An 18,459-nucleotide genomic window follows, 5' to 3' on the forward strand; every position below is an offset into this window, starting at 1 on the left:
GAGGGGCAGAGGATGCTGAATGCTCCAAGGAGAGACCCAGGAGGTGAAGTCGTGTGAGCTTCTTGCCCTGAACAAGTCTGCTCCAAGGGAGAGGAGGCTCCCCAAAGTCCTGACTGGCTTAGTGGGGAGCAGTTCCAGAGCATCGCCCAGGGACTCCGTGACAGTGGCTTAAGGCAGGAAAGGAAGGCACCCGAACTCTGACTCGGGAGGAAGCAGAATCAGTAACAGCCAGACCTGCCAGAAGACACAGTTGAAAGGGAGGGACTCCTGTATAGCTCAGCTCAAGCCAGGCTGGGTTACACAGATCTTCACTAGAGTTTGTCCCCTCACCACAGGCCTTCAGCTAAGCCCAGATACGCTAAAGCTCGAGGCCTGAGCTGCTCAGAGCAGCCAGACTAAAGACACGTTTATACAGAACTGTGGCAGGTCACATTGCAGCAGTGAGCAAATGCATGAGAACCAGGAGGTGAGACTGAAGGTTCAGTTTACTGCCCAATTTCTGAGACATGCGAACAGGCCACAGTAATGTGGAAGTAAGCTGGATCCCTCGGATGTGCAATTTTAGCAGTGTCTGGGATGGACATGTGATTTTCTTAGAGCAGGATTTTGCCTCAGACAACGCCCCCGGCTCTTAACCACAGATGGCCTCATACCAACAGCTGGAAGCCCTAATTATAATGCAAAGGCTTGTCGAAAAGCCCAGGCTGTAACTTAACCAGACCGTACCATGCCAGAGATGACCTTACAGGCCTTCCAAGAGGCTCGAAGCATCCTGAGTCATCAGAAGTTATACTGCACCGAGTTATCAGAGGCAGCAGCTTATTTGTGGCACTGGTCATTCTGCTTTGGCCAGCAGACTGCAAGGAACGGTTGCATCTCAGCTAGAAACAGCCCCATGGTCCCAGATACCCACACGATCCACCAAGGTCTGGAGCTTGCCATGTGTTTAGGGGGGTTCTAAACTTGGGGTGAGGAGTCCTTGGGCTACTGTCCAGCCTCTGTTCTATAGCCAGCTATCTTAGGTACTTAGCTGCTTCCCCCATATTACCGTAGTACTGGAGTACCTCACTCTGGTGTATTTATCCTCAGCACCCCTGGCAGGCAGGACAGCCCTTTTATCCTCACTACACAGATAGGATGCGGATACACAAAGTGACTTAACCAAGGTCACACGGGGAGTTGGTGGCAGAGCAGGGAATGGAACATGCTTCTCTCAAGTCCCAGGGCAGTGCCCTGACCACCAGGTCACCCTTACTCTCCAGCCGTCTCTGCCACCACAGGCCACATCAGCTCGGCCATCAACTCCCCCCACAAGTCTGGAGGAGAGGAAGTCATGGGCTTAGTGGGAGGGTGAAGGTCTTTGTTTGGCATTTGGATCACAAGGCACCTCCCGCCATGGTGATCCCTTGCACAGTCGGTTCCATAGCCTGGTGCACATTTTGCAAAAGTGCCTTATGAACTCCCACTCCTGACCCCATTAACCCACCTCCTTTCCCACTAACCTTCCCGTAACCCCACCCCACCCCTGTGGCAGAGTACTAGGAGGGGCATGTCTGAGGAATTTTAGCCATTGCAATGCAATATAGCAGCTGGATGGGACATCTGGCCAGCCAGCTCCCACATGGAGCATAAAACAGGGACCCTCTTGGAGGCCGACAATTCCTTAGTGCCTGTAAAGGTGTTGGAGGTCAGAATAGTTTTAACAGCATCCACTCCTTGGTGATGAGCAATAACGGTCTCCGGATACTCGAGTGTCTCAAGCAGGTTTAAGAAGTGGGGGAGGGGGAAAGGGACACTCAAGCCAAATGGTCATTTGCTTTGTGCTATTTTCCCCCAGAGACAAGGGATCACTCTATTGCTGAGCGTTGTACAAATGTTAAACAAGGCTCCAGCTTTTGTGAGAAGCGATATCCCAGCACTCAGCACAATCTGACAGCAAACCTGGGCACTTGCCCAAGCCAAGGGGAGAAGGATGCTGAAGTTGAGCAGAAGAGAAATATTTTGTGTGCCGAATGCTTCTAGAAGAGGAACTTCTCAAGTTTGGGGTCTGAACAAGACTCACTCCAGTCTCCCGCGGAGCAGAAGCTGTTCGAGAGAGCACTGCATCTAGGAGCCTGTAACAATATCTTGCAAGGTTTACAGGAAAGCCAGCACAGAGCACAGCCAGTCTGCTCGCTCCCTGGCTGGGGAGGAACACAGGGCAACCAGAGTGAGGAGACGGTGGGGACAGGGGAGGGCTTTTAGCAACAGGGCAGGACTTCTAATTTGTGCCTTTGGGACTTCAGATCCGATGGGCCCGTGCTGAAGGCCGCAACCTTGATGCCCGCAGGCGCCGCGCCTTGCCCACAGCCCTCCCTCTGCAGGAAGATTGGATGTTCGGCACTAAGCCAGGTCACTTGGCTCTTCAGGTCTAGGCTATTGGGATGAAGTGTGGGAATGGTCATTGCCAGCGACGCGAGCTGGACGCTGCTGTTCGCCTCCCCGAGCAGACAATGTTGGATGGCAGAAAGACAGGGCCCTAACTTAGGGCATCACTGGGATGTTTTAGTGGGTGGGCTGGGACAGATCATTGTAACTGCCCACTCCCTGCCACCTATGCCTGGCCCCTAGCAATGCTGTGGAGAGAGTACAGGGGGGCTCAGGATGCTCTGTCTACACTACAGAGCCCACGCCAGCGTAATTCCAAATGTAGACACAGCATACGCCGACAGGCGTTTTTCCACTGATCAGCACCCCGAATGCTGTTAGCCCTCTTCTAGAAGCATACGGTATTTACACTGGGGGCTGCGTCAGCGTAGCAATGTCCCTGGGTGGGGTTGCCCCCACCCCACCACTGACCAACATAGCTAAGCCAGGATAAGTTTTAAAGTGCAAAGCTTTTACAGTGGAGAGCGATAAACAAGTGCCATGTCTCACTGCCTCTGGTAACAGATCAACACGATTTGCCTAACAACAAGGCAGTTTCAAAAGGACATCAGCCCTTGGGCCTGACACGCCATCCAGCAGGCCAAAGGTTTAGCTGCAGGAAGGTGCCACGCCCCAGCTTTGGCATCCCTGGTACTGTCCATATGAGAGCCATCTCTCAGCTGCTTTGGAGCAGCGGGGACAACAGAAAGTAGGAAATACAAGCATTGAGGAGAGCCAGCAGCTTCTCAAGGAGACAAAAGGCACAACTGCCCACCATGCCAATCCAAGGGAGAGGCAGGAACAACAATCAGAGGTCAACACGACTCCTCAGGAGCCCTTTAGTGTCCTGAAAACAACCCAAAGGACAAATCCTACAAAAAGTGGAAATGCAGCTAAACTGCTAAGGAGGATAAACAAAATAGCAGCTCAAGTGTGTATGGCTAAAAGTCAGCCAGGCTGAGATACAATGAGGTCCGCTGAGCAAGGGGCATAAGAGGTGCTTTAAATACGTCAATAGCCAGAGAAAGACAAAAGAAACTCTAGGTCCTCCATAGGTGCAGGAACTTGGGGCTCCGCTGCACCCTCTGGCTTGAAGTGGTTTCGCTCATACACAGGGTTTACAGTTTGGTTCAATGGTTCTCAGCCCCCTCCCCCTTATGGTTGCAAACCCTCCTGCTTTTGCCAGGAGTCTCCCAGAATCAGGCTCTATCTCCTGGAGGCTACTGAAGCCACTCTGGAGATTTTAGCCTGCTTAAAGTCCTGCAGCACAGCAGGGCTAAGGCAGGCTCCCTACCTGCCCAAGCCCTGTGCTGCTTCAGAAAGGAGCCAGCATGCCCCTCTGGCGCAAGGGGGGGTCTCTCTGCACTGCCTCTGCCTGCAAGCACCACCCCCACAGTTCCCATTGGCCAGGAATTGCAGCCAATGGGAGCTGCAGGGGCAGCGCTTGCAGGCAGGGGCAGTGCAGGGAGATCCCCTGCCCCTTAAGGGACATCCCCTGCCCCTTAAGGGACATGCTGGCTGCTTCCTGGAGCAGCACAGGGCCAGGACAAGCAAGGAGCCTGCATTAACCCTGCTGTGCCACCGCCCAGGAGCTGCCAGATGTAAGTGCCACCCAGTCAGAGCCTGCACCCATCACCCCATCCTGCACCCCAACCTCAGCCTAGAGCCCCCTTCTGCACCCAAACTCCCTCCCAGAGCCCACACCCCCTGGCCAGAGCCCCCTCCTGCACCCAAACTCCCTCCCAGAGCTCACACTCCCTGCCCTGGGCTCAGCCCAGGGCTCCTTCTCATACTTCTCAGCCCCAGCCCAGAGCCCACATCCCCTCCCTCAGCCCAAGCCCCTGCCCCAGCCCCAGCCCAGTGAAAGTGAGTGAGGGTGGGGAAGAGCGAGCCACTGAGGAAAGGGGGATGGAGTGAGCGGGGCAGGGGCTCGGAGATGGGGTGGGAGTGGGGCAAAGGTGTTTGAGTTTGTGCAATTAGACAGTTGGCAACCCTACCCCCACTATACAAACTGTTCCAGCACCTCTGACATCCATAACTGAGAACATCAAGGCAGCGGAGGTGTTGGTGGCTATTTTGTTTCAGTCCTCACTAAAAAGCTATGATGACCTGACACTCCATTAATATTAACAAGGGGGAAGGAACACAAGCCAGAACAGGGGAAGAACGGGTTAAAGGATAGCGAGGCAAGTTAAATGTATTCAAGTCAGCAGGGCCTGATGAAATTCAGGCCAGGGTACTTAAGGAATTAGCTGAAGCAACTACCCTGACAGCATATGGAGGACAAGGGAGATGGCAGAGGGCCTGGAGATGGGTGAACGCAGCACCTAGCTTTAAAAGGGGAACAAAGAACTCGGGGAATCACAGACCAGTCGGCCTAACTTCAATACCTCAAAAGATACTGGAGTAAATTATTAACCACTCAGTCTGTCAGCACCTGGAGGGCAACAAGGTTATAAGCAATGGCCAGTCTGTATTTCTCAAGAACAGTTATGACAAACCAACCTAATGTGTCTCTTTGACAAGAGCTCACTGGCCTAGTGGATGAGGGGGCAGGAGCGGACATGACAGATCTTGATTTTAGTCAAGCTTTTGACAGGCTCACACAACATTCTAGAGAAGTGTGAGCGCCATGAAATTACTACAAGGTGGAGGCACAACTAGTTGAAAGACACAGAGTAGTTATCAATGGTCCATGGTCAGGCTGTGAGGGAGTCAACCATGGGTCCAGTTTGGGTACCACACAGAGTTGTGGAAAAAGCCCAGAGGAGCACAACAAACATAATAAAAAGTTTAGAAAACCTGACCTCAGAGCATAAGCACGGGAACTAGCAGTGTGAGGGTGCTGCAGCCCCCCTGGGTTTTGCACAGGGCCAATGGCCCCAGGCCTTCACTCCTCAGCTGCCAGCCCTGCGCCCTGCACTGGGGTCCCAGCTGCCAGCCCTGCTTCCCATGCTCTGGGCTCTGCTCTCAGGGCTCCAGCCAGCTACTGACCCTGCATGAGGGGTCCTGACTGCAGGCCCCATGCCCAGGGCACCACTCCTGGCCCAGGGCACCCCCCCCAGCCTTTGCCCCCTTACCCCTGTCTGGGCCCCCCCATCCCAGATACTGCTCCCAGCCCCAGCTGGGGATGCATGGACAGGGGTAAGGGGGCTGGCTTTCAGCACCCTCACTATTAAAAGTGTTCCAGAGCCACTACCTCAGAGGAAAGGTTAAAAAAAATCCAGGCATGTTTAGTCTTGAGAAAAGACAACTGGACAGGGAACCTGAGAACAGCCTTCAAAAACTTAAGGGTTGTTAGAAAAAGATGCTGATTGATTGTTCTCCATGTCCACTGAAATTAGGACAAGACATAATTGGCTTAACCAGCCACAGTGTTTCAGTTAAATGTTAGGAAAATCTTGTTAAGTCTAAGGCTCATCCAGCTCTGCAAGGAGGGGCCCAGGAAGGTTGGGGAATCGCTGACATGGGAGGTTTAAGACCAGACTGGACAAACCCCAGCCAGGGCCAGTCTAGGGTCACAGGCTCCTGCCACAGTGCAGGGGGCTGGACCAGGTGCCCTCTCCGTCTCTACCAGCCCCACATTTCTATGAGCACAAAAATAGCAACCGAGCCCCCAATCCCAGGGAGTTCACTAGGGCTGCAAGTGGCACATTTGAAGCCCCTGCAGAGAGTTGCAGCAGGACATGAATGGGTCAGTCATTAAGCACTGAGCCCTGACCCCAAGTGGGCTCAGCCCCCAGACTGTAAGTGCCCGGGGGGGCCTGGAACGGTTTACAGACTTGCCTCTTCTGGGGATTCTCCCACCCCCACAGACAGGCAGGGCTGCTGGCTGCACTAACGGTGCCTCCTCCATTGAAAATAGCCACGCCCCTGCGCTGGCGCAGACCTCGAGCTGCTATTTTCACTGTTTGAAATTGCAGCACCACTGGCTCAAGTAACAGCGTCCCAAAGGGGGGGGGGGTCTGCAGCGGCGCAGCCACCGCCAGGACCGACAAGGGGGCCCGCAGAGCCCTGCCCCCGCTCTGGAGAAGCCCGCCCCGGGCACTGCCAGCCCCAGGCATCCCGCCCCTTGTGGCGCACGCCCAGGCCCGGAGCGCATCGTGCTCAGCACGCGGAGCGGCGCGCGGCTTGCAGCTCCCCGGGGTGCGGCACCTACCTGCGCGTACAGCTCCGCGGCAGCCATGGCCAGGGGCCCCAGAGCAGCCGGTGCAGGGAGCCCGCGGCTGGGCTGCCCAGGGCGCTTATGGGGGGCGTGGAGCGCGCGCCGCCCTTTGCACGGGCCGCCTGCACCTGGACTCAATCGCCAATTAACCTGCAGGGCCAAGGTGCCGCCAGCGCATCCCCGAGCCTCTCCCCAGATCCGGCTTCCCCTGGGGCCAGGCGCAGGTGGGGAGACTCCTGCCACAGGGGCCACACTTGGCGTGTGGATCTTTTTCAAGTGCTTTGCACCCCTGGGGCCACCGCTGGTCACCCTGAGAGGCAGGGCCCCCTTGTGCTGGGTGCTACTCGGTAGCAAAGAGGGGAGGCCCCTGCCCCAGAGAGCACAGCCCCCGTGTCAGGCTGGGTGCACTGGGCGGATGAAACAATCACAGGGTGTGGGGCTCCCTGCCCACTGAGGCAGGTGGGAATTTATTAGCCGCAGGGCAGCCTGCCCCTGCCTGCTGGGTGAGAATAGGGGGACACCTGGGGGGTTAGCTGAAAAGCTGCTCCTGAGAGGCTGCCAGGGGAGCAGATTCAAGACCCATATTCTGTGGGGCACTGAGGGTGGCGCTCATGGGGAGAGGGACGCACAAGGCCAGCCAAGCTGATCTGAGGCTTTCACAACCCGTACTGTAGTTAGCCTCACCATGCTCTGGGAGGCAGGGCAGGGCTGTTATCTCCAGGGCACAGAGGGGAAACTGAGGCACAGAGCAGCCAACTGATTTCCCCAAAGGCACACGAGGAGTCTGTGGCCGAGAACGGGCTTGCACCTAGGTCATCTAAGTCCTAGGACCTACCCTAACCACCGGGCCAGCCTTCTGCTCCTGCCTTTTTGCATGCAGCACCCGGCACGATGGGGACCTGCTGTTAGCAGGGGCTTCTGGGCCCTGCCATAATAACAACATGGCCCCAGTTCCACCTGATTTTTGAGGACTCAATTGGTGGTGTTGTGTTGGGTGAGTTTCACCCACGGCACAGTGTGTGTCATTTAACAGGAAAGATCCTGATGCCTCCAGCCCATGTCCCGTGCACCCCTGGCTGCCCCCCACTTCCCCACACACACACTGGGCTGGCTGTTTCTCTGGTCTCCGTGGCTCAGTATAATTTGGTTCTGACAATTATATAAGGCAAACGCTCCATTAATCCAGCACACCCCACAGAATTAGTGCAACATAATAATCGGGGAGATTAAAACGTTGCCTTTTTTTATGTGAACAAATTCTGCAACATGAAACCCATAAAGACATTTTCTGATGCAAAAATAATGGAGCTCTAATTGCCCAGGGGCTGCCAGCAGCATGTGTCTCATTAACACATCCTGTAGGCGGGTTTGTGCCATGCGGACCCTGTAGACACAGACTGAATGCCATTAATAGCAGGATTTTCAGCTAGGGAGAAAAGAGGGGTGAGAAAAAATTCCAAAGGGTTTTGTCACACTTTCCAAAAACAAAAAAAGCATGGTAAAATTTAGCACTGGTAAAAAGCGATCGTCTATGCAGAGACACTCAGAAAAATTATTCCGAATGAACTAAAGGTGTGAATTTGAAGTAGATAGGTTAAACTACACCCCCGTGTAGACACTCTTATTCAGAATGAAAGTGGCTTTAATTCAGTTAATTCTCTTCCAAAATTAATTAAGCTAAACCAGATCTAGGCCACTTTAATCCTAAATGAGTGTGTCCACATAGGGATTTAATGCATTTTAACTAATCCATTTTAAAAATTAATTCAGATTAATTTTCCTGAGTGTTCCCATGTAAAACTGAGTGCCAGCCCTGCTGGATAAACCCTGTGCCAGAGCCGCTACACCCGGGCTGCAGCAGAGCAAGATTCCCCCTCCCACGAAACGCGTGTGCCTCATGGTCGTCATGCTCAATTCAATGGCATTCTCTGTGTGTGCTGGAGACACACAGAGCATCCCTGCCCCAAGCTCACAGACTGATCTGAGGGAACCTGGAGGTTCTGCCTCTATAACCCAGTCAGACCTTGGCCTTTCTTGTGAGACTGACAGCAAAGAGGAGCGACCTAGACTCAGGTTTTCACGGGTTTTTAGGCACCTAATGCCCAGTGAAATCAATCAGCCGTAGGTGGCTAAATACCTCAGAGGCCTTGGGGCGCTGTTATTACGGGGACCCCGGTCCCCGGGATTCCAGACTGACTCCGTTCACACAGGCTCCCTGAGGACAGGAAGCCCCAGCTCTGCGTTTGCACCGGCGAGGAAAGGTTCTAGAGCTCACAGCCAAGCCCCTGAGCCAGCCAGGCCTCTGCCCTGACATGCCCAGAACTGGGGGTTCTAGAGGTACTTTACAATATTAACACCCCCACCCACAAGGTATTTCTCAGCAAGGGCCTGGCCTTGCTCTCACTGGAGTGGGTGGGACCTGGAAGGAGCAAGGGCTGTGTCTCCCTATGTTTCAGGCAAGACCAGCTCCCTGGCCAGCTGTTCCTCTTCCCCCCGCAGCTGCATTGTCCTGGCTAGCACCCCGGCAGCTTCACTGCCATCTCTAGACAGGACTCTTGAGAGCCACCGGAGCTGTCAGGGCCCCTCAGTTGCCCTGCAATCCTGCTTCCCTCTTGCCAGAGGTTCTGTGTGCTCCCCCCGCATCCCAGGGGCCCCCGTTCTGCTATCCACCGGGGTTCTTGGTCCTTCCCATCCACGCCAAGGAGTTTGAGCCCCTCATACCGCCGCACCAATCTAATTCTTTCTCTGTCTTGCCAGGTGTCAACATTAAGCTCACTGGGGCATGTGCAGAGCTGAACCGAGGGGTGGGGTTCTGCTGGACAGTGTGAAATTTTGCCATCAGCTGGTTCTTTGGTCTAGAGAGAATTACAGAGGCTGCGGGTATTGCTAAGCAGCTGCCAGGGGCTCTGTGTGGCCATTTCCTCCTTTCAGCGTCTCTGATTTTAATCAAAACCACCAGAGTTACACCCATTGCAGCCTAGACCGTTCCCTGAACACTGGAATCGATGGGCCGCAGCATTGGACTGTTGTTGTGTGCCGGACAAACGCCAGCCGGTTGCGGTAAGAGCCTGGCATATTCGGCTAACGGGCTCTGAGCTCATAGCACTTCCATTATTTATAACCAGTTCGGAGCATTTCAAAAGGCAGAGGAGGAAGTTTTTCTAATTGCCAACTCAGTCTGCGACGTGAAAGCCAAGCTGGGCCCTTGCCTGGTTCAGGCCTCAGCACCATGAAAGAAGCCACCGGCTGCAGTCATTGCTCTGGCCTGCACAGGGCCAGGTTTGAGCTGAGGTTACACTTCAGGTTCCAGACTAGACAACATCTAGGGTTTGCAAAGGGGTTCAGGCACCCAGTTTCCATGGGACTTGGGTGTCTAATTCCCTTAGGCACGGTTCACAAATAAATCCCAGCCTTCAGCGGTCGTGGCTCTAAGGGCTAACTGGAGTCAGTTGTAGAAAGAAGTTATTGTCAGCTGTGAAATCTGCAGCAGAGGAAAGCTGCTGACTAGGCTAGGAGCCGTATTTACAGCCCTTTCCAGCCCTGTTCACAGCACATCAAGCAAGGGGAGTTACCTTTCCGTAACTGCTGTTCTTTGAGATGTGTTGCTCGTGTCCATTCCACATTAGGTGTGTGTGCTCACCACATGCACCAGTGCTGGAAGTTTTTCCCTCAGCAGTATCCACAGGGGAGCAGCTCTGGCGCACTCTGGAGTGGCGCCCGTATGGCACAGTATATGGGGTGCCACCAGCTCCCCCTACCCTCAGTTCCTTCTTGCCGGAAACTCCTACAGTGGGGAAGGTGGATGGGTGGTGGAATGGACATGAGCAACCCATCTCGAAGAACACCAGTTACAGAACAGGTAACCGCCTTTTCTTCTTCGGGTGCTTGCTCACGTCTGTTCAACATTCGGTGACTTCCAGCAGTTCCCGCGGAGGCGGGTAGGAGTTCTTGGCTGCGCAGATTGTAATACAGCTCTGCCCAACCCAGCGTTGTCTCTGGCCTGCTGAGCATAATGAGACGTGAACGTGTGGACCAAGGACCATGTTGCTGCTCGACGGATGTCCTGGGTTGGGATGTGTGCCAGGAAGGCTGCCGAAGACGCCTGTGCTCTAGTCGAATGGGCCCTGACGATTGGTGGTGGCGGGACCTTTGCTTGCTCATAACAGGTCTTTATGCAAGAGGTGATGGAGTTGGAAATCCTTGGCAAAGAAACCGGAAGGCCTTTCCTTCTATCCACCATAGCAATGAAGAGCTGGGTCAATGTACAGAAGGGCTTGGTACGCTCCAAGTAAAAAGCCAAGGCCCTCCGGATGTCCAGCACATGCAGATGCCTCTCCTCAGCAGTCTTGTGCGGCTTGGAACAGAACAGAGTCAGGAACGTGTCTTGGCTCATGTGGAAGGAAGATACCACCTTTGGCAGGAAGGCCGGAGCTGGACCTTGTCCTTATAAAACTCCATGTAAGGTGGTTCTGAGGTCAAAGCCTTACTCTCTGAGACTCGTCTTGCCGACATCACCACCACCAGGAAGGCGACCTGTAGAACTGATAAATGAAATTGTTTTTAATTGTTCACTTTATTAATGTAACTTCTGTTCACCATTCACTACACTTGCCTGCACTGTAACTTCTGTTCACTGTTTGATTTTGTATTTCATATGACTTGGCATTGTGCCTCTCTCATACAACTTTGTATTAGAAAATTGGTAGAAAACTTTGTATCAAATGTTATAGCCCCTAAGGATAGTATAGTATAAAGAAAAGAAACATGTGCCTTTTTGCTAAAAGTAGAATAAGATCTCCCCCCCCACTCTGTAATCAATTGCCCCATTGACTGAATGAGGTGTGAATGAGTGAGGCTTGGAAGACACCCACCTCCAGACAGCTACAACAGTAGAAGAGGGAATGGAAGCCAGAGCAAAGGACAATACAACTTGTCAAGTGGGCCCAATAAAGAAAAGCAGACATATTGACGACCTCAGGGATTAGAAGCAAGCACTTTCTTTAGAAAACGCCCTCTTTGAGCAGCATTGGGACAACACCCAGAAAAAAAGCAGCACAAAGACCAACGGACACAGACCCAGATTTTGAATCTGGTCTGGATTGCATAAGAGGGAAGCTGCTAGAAATACAAGGTGTCTTGCAGAAGGGCCCTGGGTCTCGTCTTGTCACCATCGGAGCATCGATCCGGAATCGGCAGAAGCCCGGCTCCACCCGTCCCCCATCTAACTCACCTGGCCAGTGCAGTTAAGGGGAGCAACGTGTTGGTAACAACAGCAAGACGGAGTGTGTGTGTGTCTGTGTGTGTGTGTGTGAATGCATGACTGTAATAGATCATATGCATATGATAAAGTGTTAATTAAACCTGTATTACTAATAAATGTGGCGTTTTGCCTTATCCTCCCTGAAAAGATCCCGTATAGCACTTTGAGTACAACAGACCTTCCAGGACAAGTAGGAAAAGGAGCAGGAGCCCAGCAGCTCAAAAGATGGGCTGCTGAGCCTGGAGAGGACCATTGCAGGACAGGGGCCCATCCCTGCGGGTAAAGCCTCTCAAGGCCCCTCAAGAACCTGACAGTCATGTTGTGAGAAAAGACCATCTGACCTTGGATCAGCTGGTGGAACGTGGAGATGGCCGCAAGGTGCACTCTGATGGAAGAATGCGCCAGACCCTGGGTCCTGAGCTGCAGTAAGTAGAAGATGGACTGCACTGAAGAACGCGAGGGAAAAATGCTGCGCTCTGATGCCCAGTGGGAAAACTTTGTCCAGTTGGCCAGATAGTATCGTGGATGGCTTCCTACTTCCCAGGAGGACCTGCTGGACTTCCTCTGAGCAGGTACGTGCCTCTGGGTTCAGCCACGCAGCATCCATGCCGAGAGGTGTAAAGACTTGAAGCTGGGATGTAGGAGCCGACCGTGATCCTGTGATAGCAGGTCCAGACAGTAGGGAAGGGGGCCAGGGAGAGGCCACCAACACGTTCATGAGTGTGAGGAACCAGTGCTGGCGAGGCCACACAGGTGTGATCACGATAACCGGTGCTTTGTCCCTCTTGATCTTTACTAGGACCTGGCTGACAAGAGGATCTGAGGGAACGTGTACATCAGACCCTCGGCTTGGGGACGAAGGCATTGGAGAGGGCGCCTTTGCTCAGGCCCTGCCGGGAGCACAACCAATGGCACTTTCTGTTTTGATCTATGTGAGGAGTTCCCCAGCTCTGGAAGATCATGCAGGTGGAGTGACTCGTGGTGAGAGGAGAAATCCTGGCTGAGGTGATCTTCTAGGGTGTTTCTGATGGTGGGGAGGCGACCAGCTTCCAGATGGATGCCATGGTCAATGCAGAAATCCCAGAGACGGAGAGTCTCTTGGCAGAGAGCTGGTGAGCGTGCACCTCCTCGCCTGTTCACGTATGCTAACTTTACAAGAACTCTAGTTTGTACCAACGAAGCCAAAGCAACACTAGCAAGAGCAGCGGACGTTCCATGCACCGACCCTAGCGGCAAGAAGGAACTGAGGGTGGGGGGAGCCGGCAGCGCCCCTTATACCGCTCCATACGGACACCTCTCCAGAAGGTGCCAGAGCTGCTCCCCTAAGATACTGCTGAGGGAAAAACTTCCAGCAGTGGTGCATGTAGCGAGCACACACATCTAATGTGGAATGGACATGAGCAAGCAGTCAAAGAAGAACCATTGTTTTGCTGCATTAAAGTCAGAGATGATTGCAACAGCCCCATTGGTCTGGTGCTAGGATACAGAGTAGGGATGTACTCACAACTATGGTCCTTTCTATTCTGCCTGGTGCAGGGGGCATGAATAAGAACATAAGAATGGCCCTACTGGGTCAGACCAAGGGTCCATCTAGCCCAGTATCCTGTCAACTGACTGTGGCCAATGCCAGGTGCCCCAGAGGGAATGAACAGAACAGGGAATCATCAACTGATCCATCCCCTGTCCCCCATTCTCAGCTTCTGGTAAACAGAGGCTAGGGACACCATTCCTGTCCATCTTGGCTAATAGCCATTGATACATCTATCGTCTATGAATTTATCTAGTTCTTTTTTGAACTGTGTTATGGTCTTGGCCCTCACAACGTCCTCTGGCAAGGAGTTCCACAGATTGACTGTAAGTTGTGTGAAGAAATACTTCCTTTTATTTCTCTTAAACCTGATGCCTATTGATTTCATTTGGTGACCCCATGTTCTTGTGTTATGAGAAGGAGTAAATAACACTTCCTTATATACTTTCTCCACACCAGTCATGACTTTATAGACCTCTATCATATCCCCCTTTAGTTGCTTCTTTTCCAAGCTGAAAAGTCCCAGTCTTATTAATCTCTCCTCAGAAAGCTGTTCCATACCCCTAATCATTTTTGTTGCCCTTTTCTGAACCTTTTCCAATTCCAATATATCTTTTTTGAGCTGGGGTGACCACATCTACACACAATATTCAAGGTGTGGACATACCATGGATTTACATAGAGGCAACATGATATTTTCTGTCCTATTCTCTATCCCTTTCTTAATGATTCCCAACATTCTGTTCATTTGTCTGACTGCTGCTGCCCACTGAGTGGATGTTTTCAGAGAACTCTCCACAATGACTCCAAGATCTCTTTCTTGAGTGGCAACAGCTAATTTAGACCCCATCATTTGATACGCATCTCTTGGAAGGGGCCCTGGCAGAGGGGTGAAGCTGTGGAGGATGGGAGTGAGCAGTTTGGGGGAGAGGGGGGAAGGGTTGTAAAAGGTGTAGGGGACATGCCAGAATTAAATGCTGTGTGGGAGGAAGAAGGAATGCTGCTGGGGCTGATTCAGTGACTTGTGACTGATGTTTTTGAGTTTGTAAATGTGTCCAGGGCACCCGGCATTTTGGATGGTTGGGGAGCAGGGGGCATGCCCCTTAGCCTGCAGTTCAAAGTAAATACATGTTGGGGTGCCCTCTGCAGCAGGACACTGTGTATTCTATGCTCCCTTCTTCATACCAGACATGTGGGCCACAGAGCTTAGACTTCTGGGTTTTGTTCCCAGCTCCGTCACCAACTCCCATGGTCAATTTAAGTACAGCGCAGGGCGACTCGGAGCTGTTTTATCCATCTGTGAAATGGGGTGAACTCTTACCTCATCACGGCACTTGTGGATGGATTTTGTGCAAATAAATCATTGAGTCCTTTTCCAGAAAGTTACCAGAAGCATCTCACGTCTGCATGGGAGGGAACTACTCTCTCTCTCTCTCTCTCACACACACACCATTTGCAGTTAGAAGCTGGGTCTGGGGGTGTTTAAAGAAATAGTTTTGAGAAGATACAACTGGCTAAACTAGGGTTATAGGGCTGGAGGCAGGACTGAGAGGCTGCCCGTCTCTGGACTGTGTTTTGCAGGAGGCCAGACTAGATGATCAGAAAAGTCCCTTCTGGCTTTGAAATCTAAGAATCGCAGCTCGTTGTAGTATTCCTTCTCCCGTCCCACACGTAGGATATGGCATCGGGGCAAGAAAAATTCCTTGTAGCTGGGAGAGCCCGGGGCAGCTGCTCTTCAGCCTGGCTTAGTGGGCAGGAGGCTAGAAATTGTGCACCCACTTTCAGGGTGAAGATGGGCACCTGGTGGAAGCTGAACCAATTGCCCCAGGATAATCTAGGCTGAAATTCTGGGCTGTTCCCTTAGAACTGGCAGGAAGAACCCAAAACACCTGCTCCCCGTCCTGGCCTGGGGCAGGCTGTTCTGCTGTAGGGCAGTAGCTCTCCTGTTCACTAACAGCTCCTGCACTGAAGCATCTTTTAGGGTCCTCACAGAAGACTGCAGGAATAACTCAACCCTCAGAGCTGGTTGTGGGACTTCCACAGGGGTGACCTGCTGATGGGAAATGCCTTTTTTGCACAGAACGATTCGGTGGGGAAACGTTCTGTGTTGCCAGACAGTTTGACTTGGCCAGCAGGAAAATCGACACAACCCCTGCCAGCCTCCAGGACGGTTATTGGCCTCACTTTCAGCCTGCCCAAAGAGTGAACTTGACAAGAGCCTTCGAGGCGGGCAGCCAGCCAGCTGAACAATTCCAGTTTGGGTTCTTTTTGAAATAGAGTTTTTTGGAATTTCTGGCATGTGAAAAAGTTGGAGGTTTTTGCTTTTCCTCTCGAATTGCATAAATATTTTACCAGAGTTTCCACATTTCCCACAGGCTGGAAATTCTCTTTTCCAGGCAGCTCTTCTCACAAGCTGCACACAAGTGCACCAGGCTGACCGCTGCAAACCATGATGGACGCCTGGCTGACCAAAGCCTGGTCTTGTCTTCGTGCAGATTCTGAAGGTGACCAACATCCTTCTGCCCCCAGCACCCTTCTCTGCTGGGCTGGCTTTGACATGGGGGCCTTAACTGTGCCATAGGTACCAGCTGCAAGGTAACTGCTACTCAGCAATGTCAGACCCTCCTTGCCCCCCGAGGCAGCTGTCTCCTACAGCTGGACCATCTTCAGCGGCCTTTTCTGAGAGCAGCAGGCTAGCCCTGGCTAGTGTAGTGGGTGAACCGGGGCAGAAATAGGAAGAGAGATGGACAAGCCCTTGGGAACTGCAGCAGGAGGGGCGACGCTTCCACTGCTCAGAACATGTAGAGCTTTTTTGGGCCCAATGGGCAAGGCTGGAGAATTTGTCACTATAAGCGAATTGACTCCAGGCCAGGAAGAGCCAGTCAAACCTCCCTCCAGGCCCAGTATGTGCTGGCTGGTGCTGCACAACCAAGCGTTCTCTCCTTGAAATGACAAACTGGGCCCATGCACTGTTCTAGCTGGTGGCCAGTAGGGAAGTCTGAGTCTATCGCCCCTTTTAGGAACTACACGGAACAGAGTTAATGGTGAGTCATGGGCTACACCATTCCCCTCTCCAGAGAGGGAGTTCCAGGCCGCGGTTGAACACGCAGCAGTGGCTGGCTTTGCCATCTTTCCACAAAGTGCTCGGAGACCCGTGCAGCAAGAACAGCGCTACCGCAAGAGAACTTGGGGTTTACAGCACTGCAAAAAGCACCATTCTCCTTCCATGGAGAAATGCAGCGATAATGCAGCCTTGTTTCTTTATACAGCAGGACCAAGCCACTCCACCCCCAACACCGTGTGACCCAGACACCTCTTGATGCCAATGGGCAGAGGGCATAAAGAGTGCGTAGGGGTTTACCGGGATCCCCTGGGTCTGATATCTACATAACAGTGCGACAAAGGGTGGTACGTGAGGTCTCTATCAACAGACAGTAACGTACTGGTTCTCCCACTCATGGCGAGAGGTACCGATGTTGTTTTAGGGGTTTTGTATCTATGCTGAAAACGATGTTCTGATGTAAATGAAGACAAGTCACCAGAAGGCAAGAAGCAAGTTCTGCTCAGGTCAAGTGTATAAGACACTTATCTCCCTGGCTAACCAATGTGTATCGTGTCTCTTACAATGTGAATCTATTTGAATATGGAGCCTGTGACAAAGTGGGAATGTTCTTGATGTGTTATTTGAATGCTGAGTGGGGAGTATTGACCTGGAAAGGTTGCAGGGGAGTTTTGCTGGGACGCCCTGCATTGGGGAAGGGGGGGATACCTGAGCTTGTAACATGAGAACCCAGGAGGGGGGTTGGAGGCCAGGTAACACCTCTGCCCGGGGAAACTGGACAAAGGACACAAAGGCTCGGGGAGGAGCTGAGGAAAGGCCAGAAAGGAGGGGGCTGAAGGGAGTTTTCAGGTTTGGAGCTGGCTGGAAAATAAGGAGGGGCACCCTGACCAACACAGCTGTGGCCTCCTTGGGGCCCCCAGATGGACCTAACTAAAGGGGGCCCTGTTGTCTGTATCGGCAAGACCTGTTTTGGACCGTGTTCCTGTTGTCTAAATAAACCTTCTGTTTTACTGGCTGGCTGAGAGTCATGGTGAATGGCAGGAAGCTGGGGGTGGGTGCTGGGCCTTGACTCCCCCAAACTGCGTGACAGAGCCATCAGCTAATCGAGACTGCAAAGGCGACGAGATCACAAACCCTGGCTGATGGAACACCCAGCAAGGGGGAGGTCAGTTTATGACTAAGATCAAAGAATTCACCTGCTATATCAGGAGACTGCAAGGGGAGACACACGGTTTCCTTCACCTGGGGACAAGCTGCCACATGCTTGTCGTATGAACAGAGGGTCGCAGCTAGCCTGGCTGTTAAACGCTGGGAGAAAGACTTTGGAGAAGAGCTAACCAGACGTCTGGCTGTCCTGTCTCAGGGAGGATGCCTCTAGGCTCTAGAAGGCATATTAATGATTTTGTTTTAGATGTAACCAATTGTTTCCAATTCTTCCACCTACTCACTGTTACTTGACTCTGTTCTTCCTTAATTAAACCGATGCTTGTTCTCACTAGCCACAAACCCAGTGCTGAGAGGGAAGCGGAGCGGTGAAACTGGGAAGCTGAGGTGCACTGTCACTTTGGGGACAGCAAATCTGTAAATGCTGCGAGTGTCCAGAGGGTCAGAGGCTGGATACCCGGGGGTTTGGACCAAGCCTATCGCTAACTAGCAGGGCAGCAGAGCTGGAAGGGCCCTTGGCTGAGGGAGTCGGAGAGCTGACCCCTGGCAGGTGCAGACAAGTTCCCACATGCTAAGGGCTGGCGGTAGGGACCACGGGTACGCCTGGGAAGCATGTCACGCACATCCATGCAAATTATACCCCACTGCTGCAATGCTGCCACTTCTGGGATGAGGCACAGCAGCTGTTTAACATGACCTAGCATTTTAAGGCAGGGAATAGAGACTAACCAGTTCGAAGTTGTCATGGGATAAGAGGTAAAGTCCTTTCATGGACTGAGAACTGGTTAAAAGACAGGGAACAAAGGGTAGGAATTAATGGTAAATTCTCAGAATGGAGAGGGGTAACTAGTGGTGTTCCCCAAGGGTCAGTCCTA

The 18,459-nt window shown here is 52.6% G+C and overlaps 1 protein-coding gene across 1 annotated transcript in view; it reads right to left on the bottom strand.

Annotated features, from left to right (window-relative positions):
* LOC116835810 (unconventional myosin-Vb-like) overlaps nt 1-6,592 on the bottom strand; it is a 67,942-nt gene extending 61,350 nt beyond the window's left edge. Inside the window, exon 1 of the mRNA XM_075071355.1 lies at nt 6,566-6,592. Within this exon, the coding sequence (XP_074927456.1) occupies nt 6,566-6,592 (27 nt within the window). The remainder of the gene's footprint in view (nt 1-6,565) is intronic.
* Between the last annotated feature and the right edge of the window lie 11,867 nt (nt 6,593-18,459).

This window comes from Chelonoidis abingdonii, chromosome 11, assembly GCF_003597395.2.
Source record: "Chelonoidis abingdonii isolate Lonesome George chromosome 11, CheloAbing_2.0, whole genome shotgun sequence".
NCBI lineage: Eukaryota > Metazoa > Chordata > Testudines > Testudinidae > Chelonoidis > Chelonoidis abingdonii.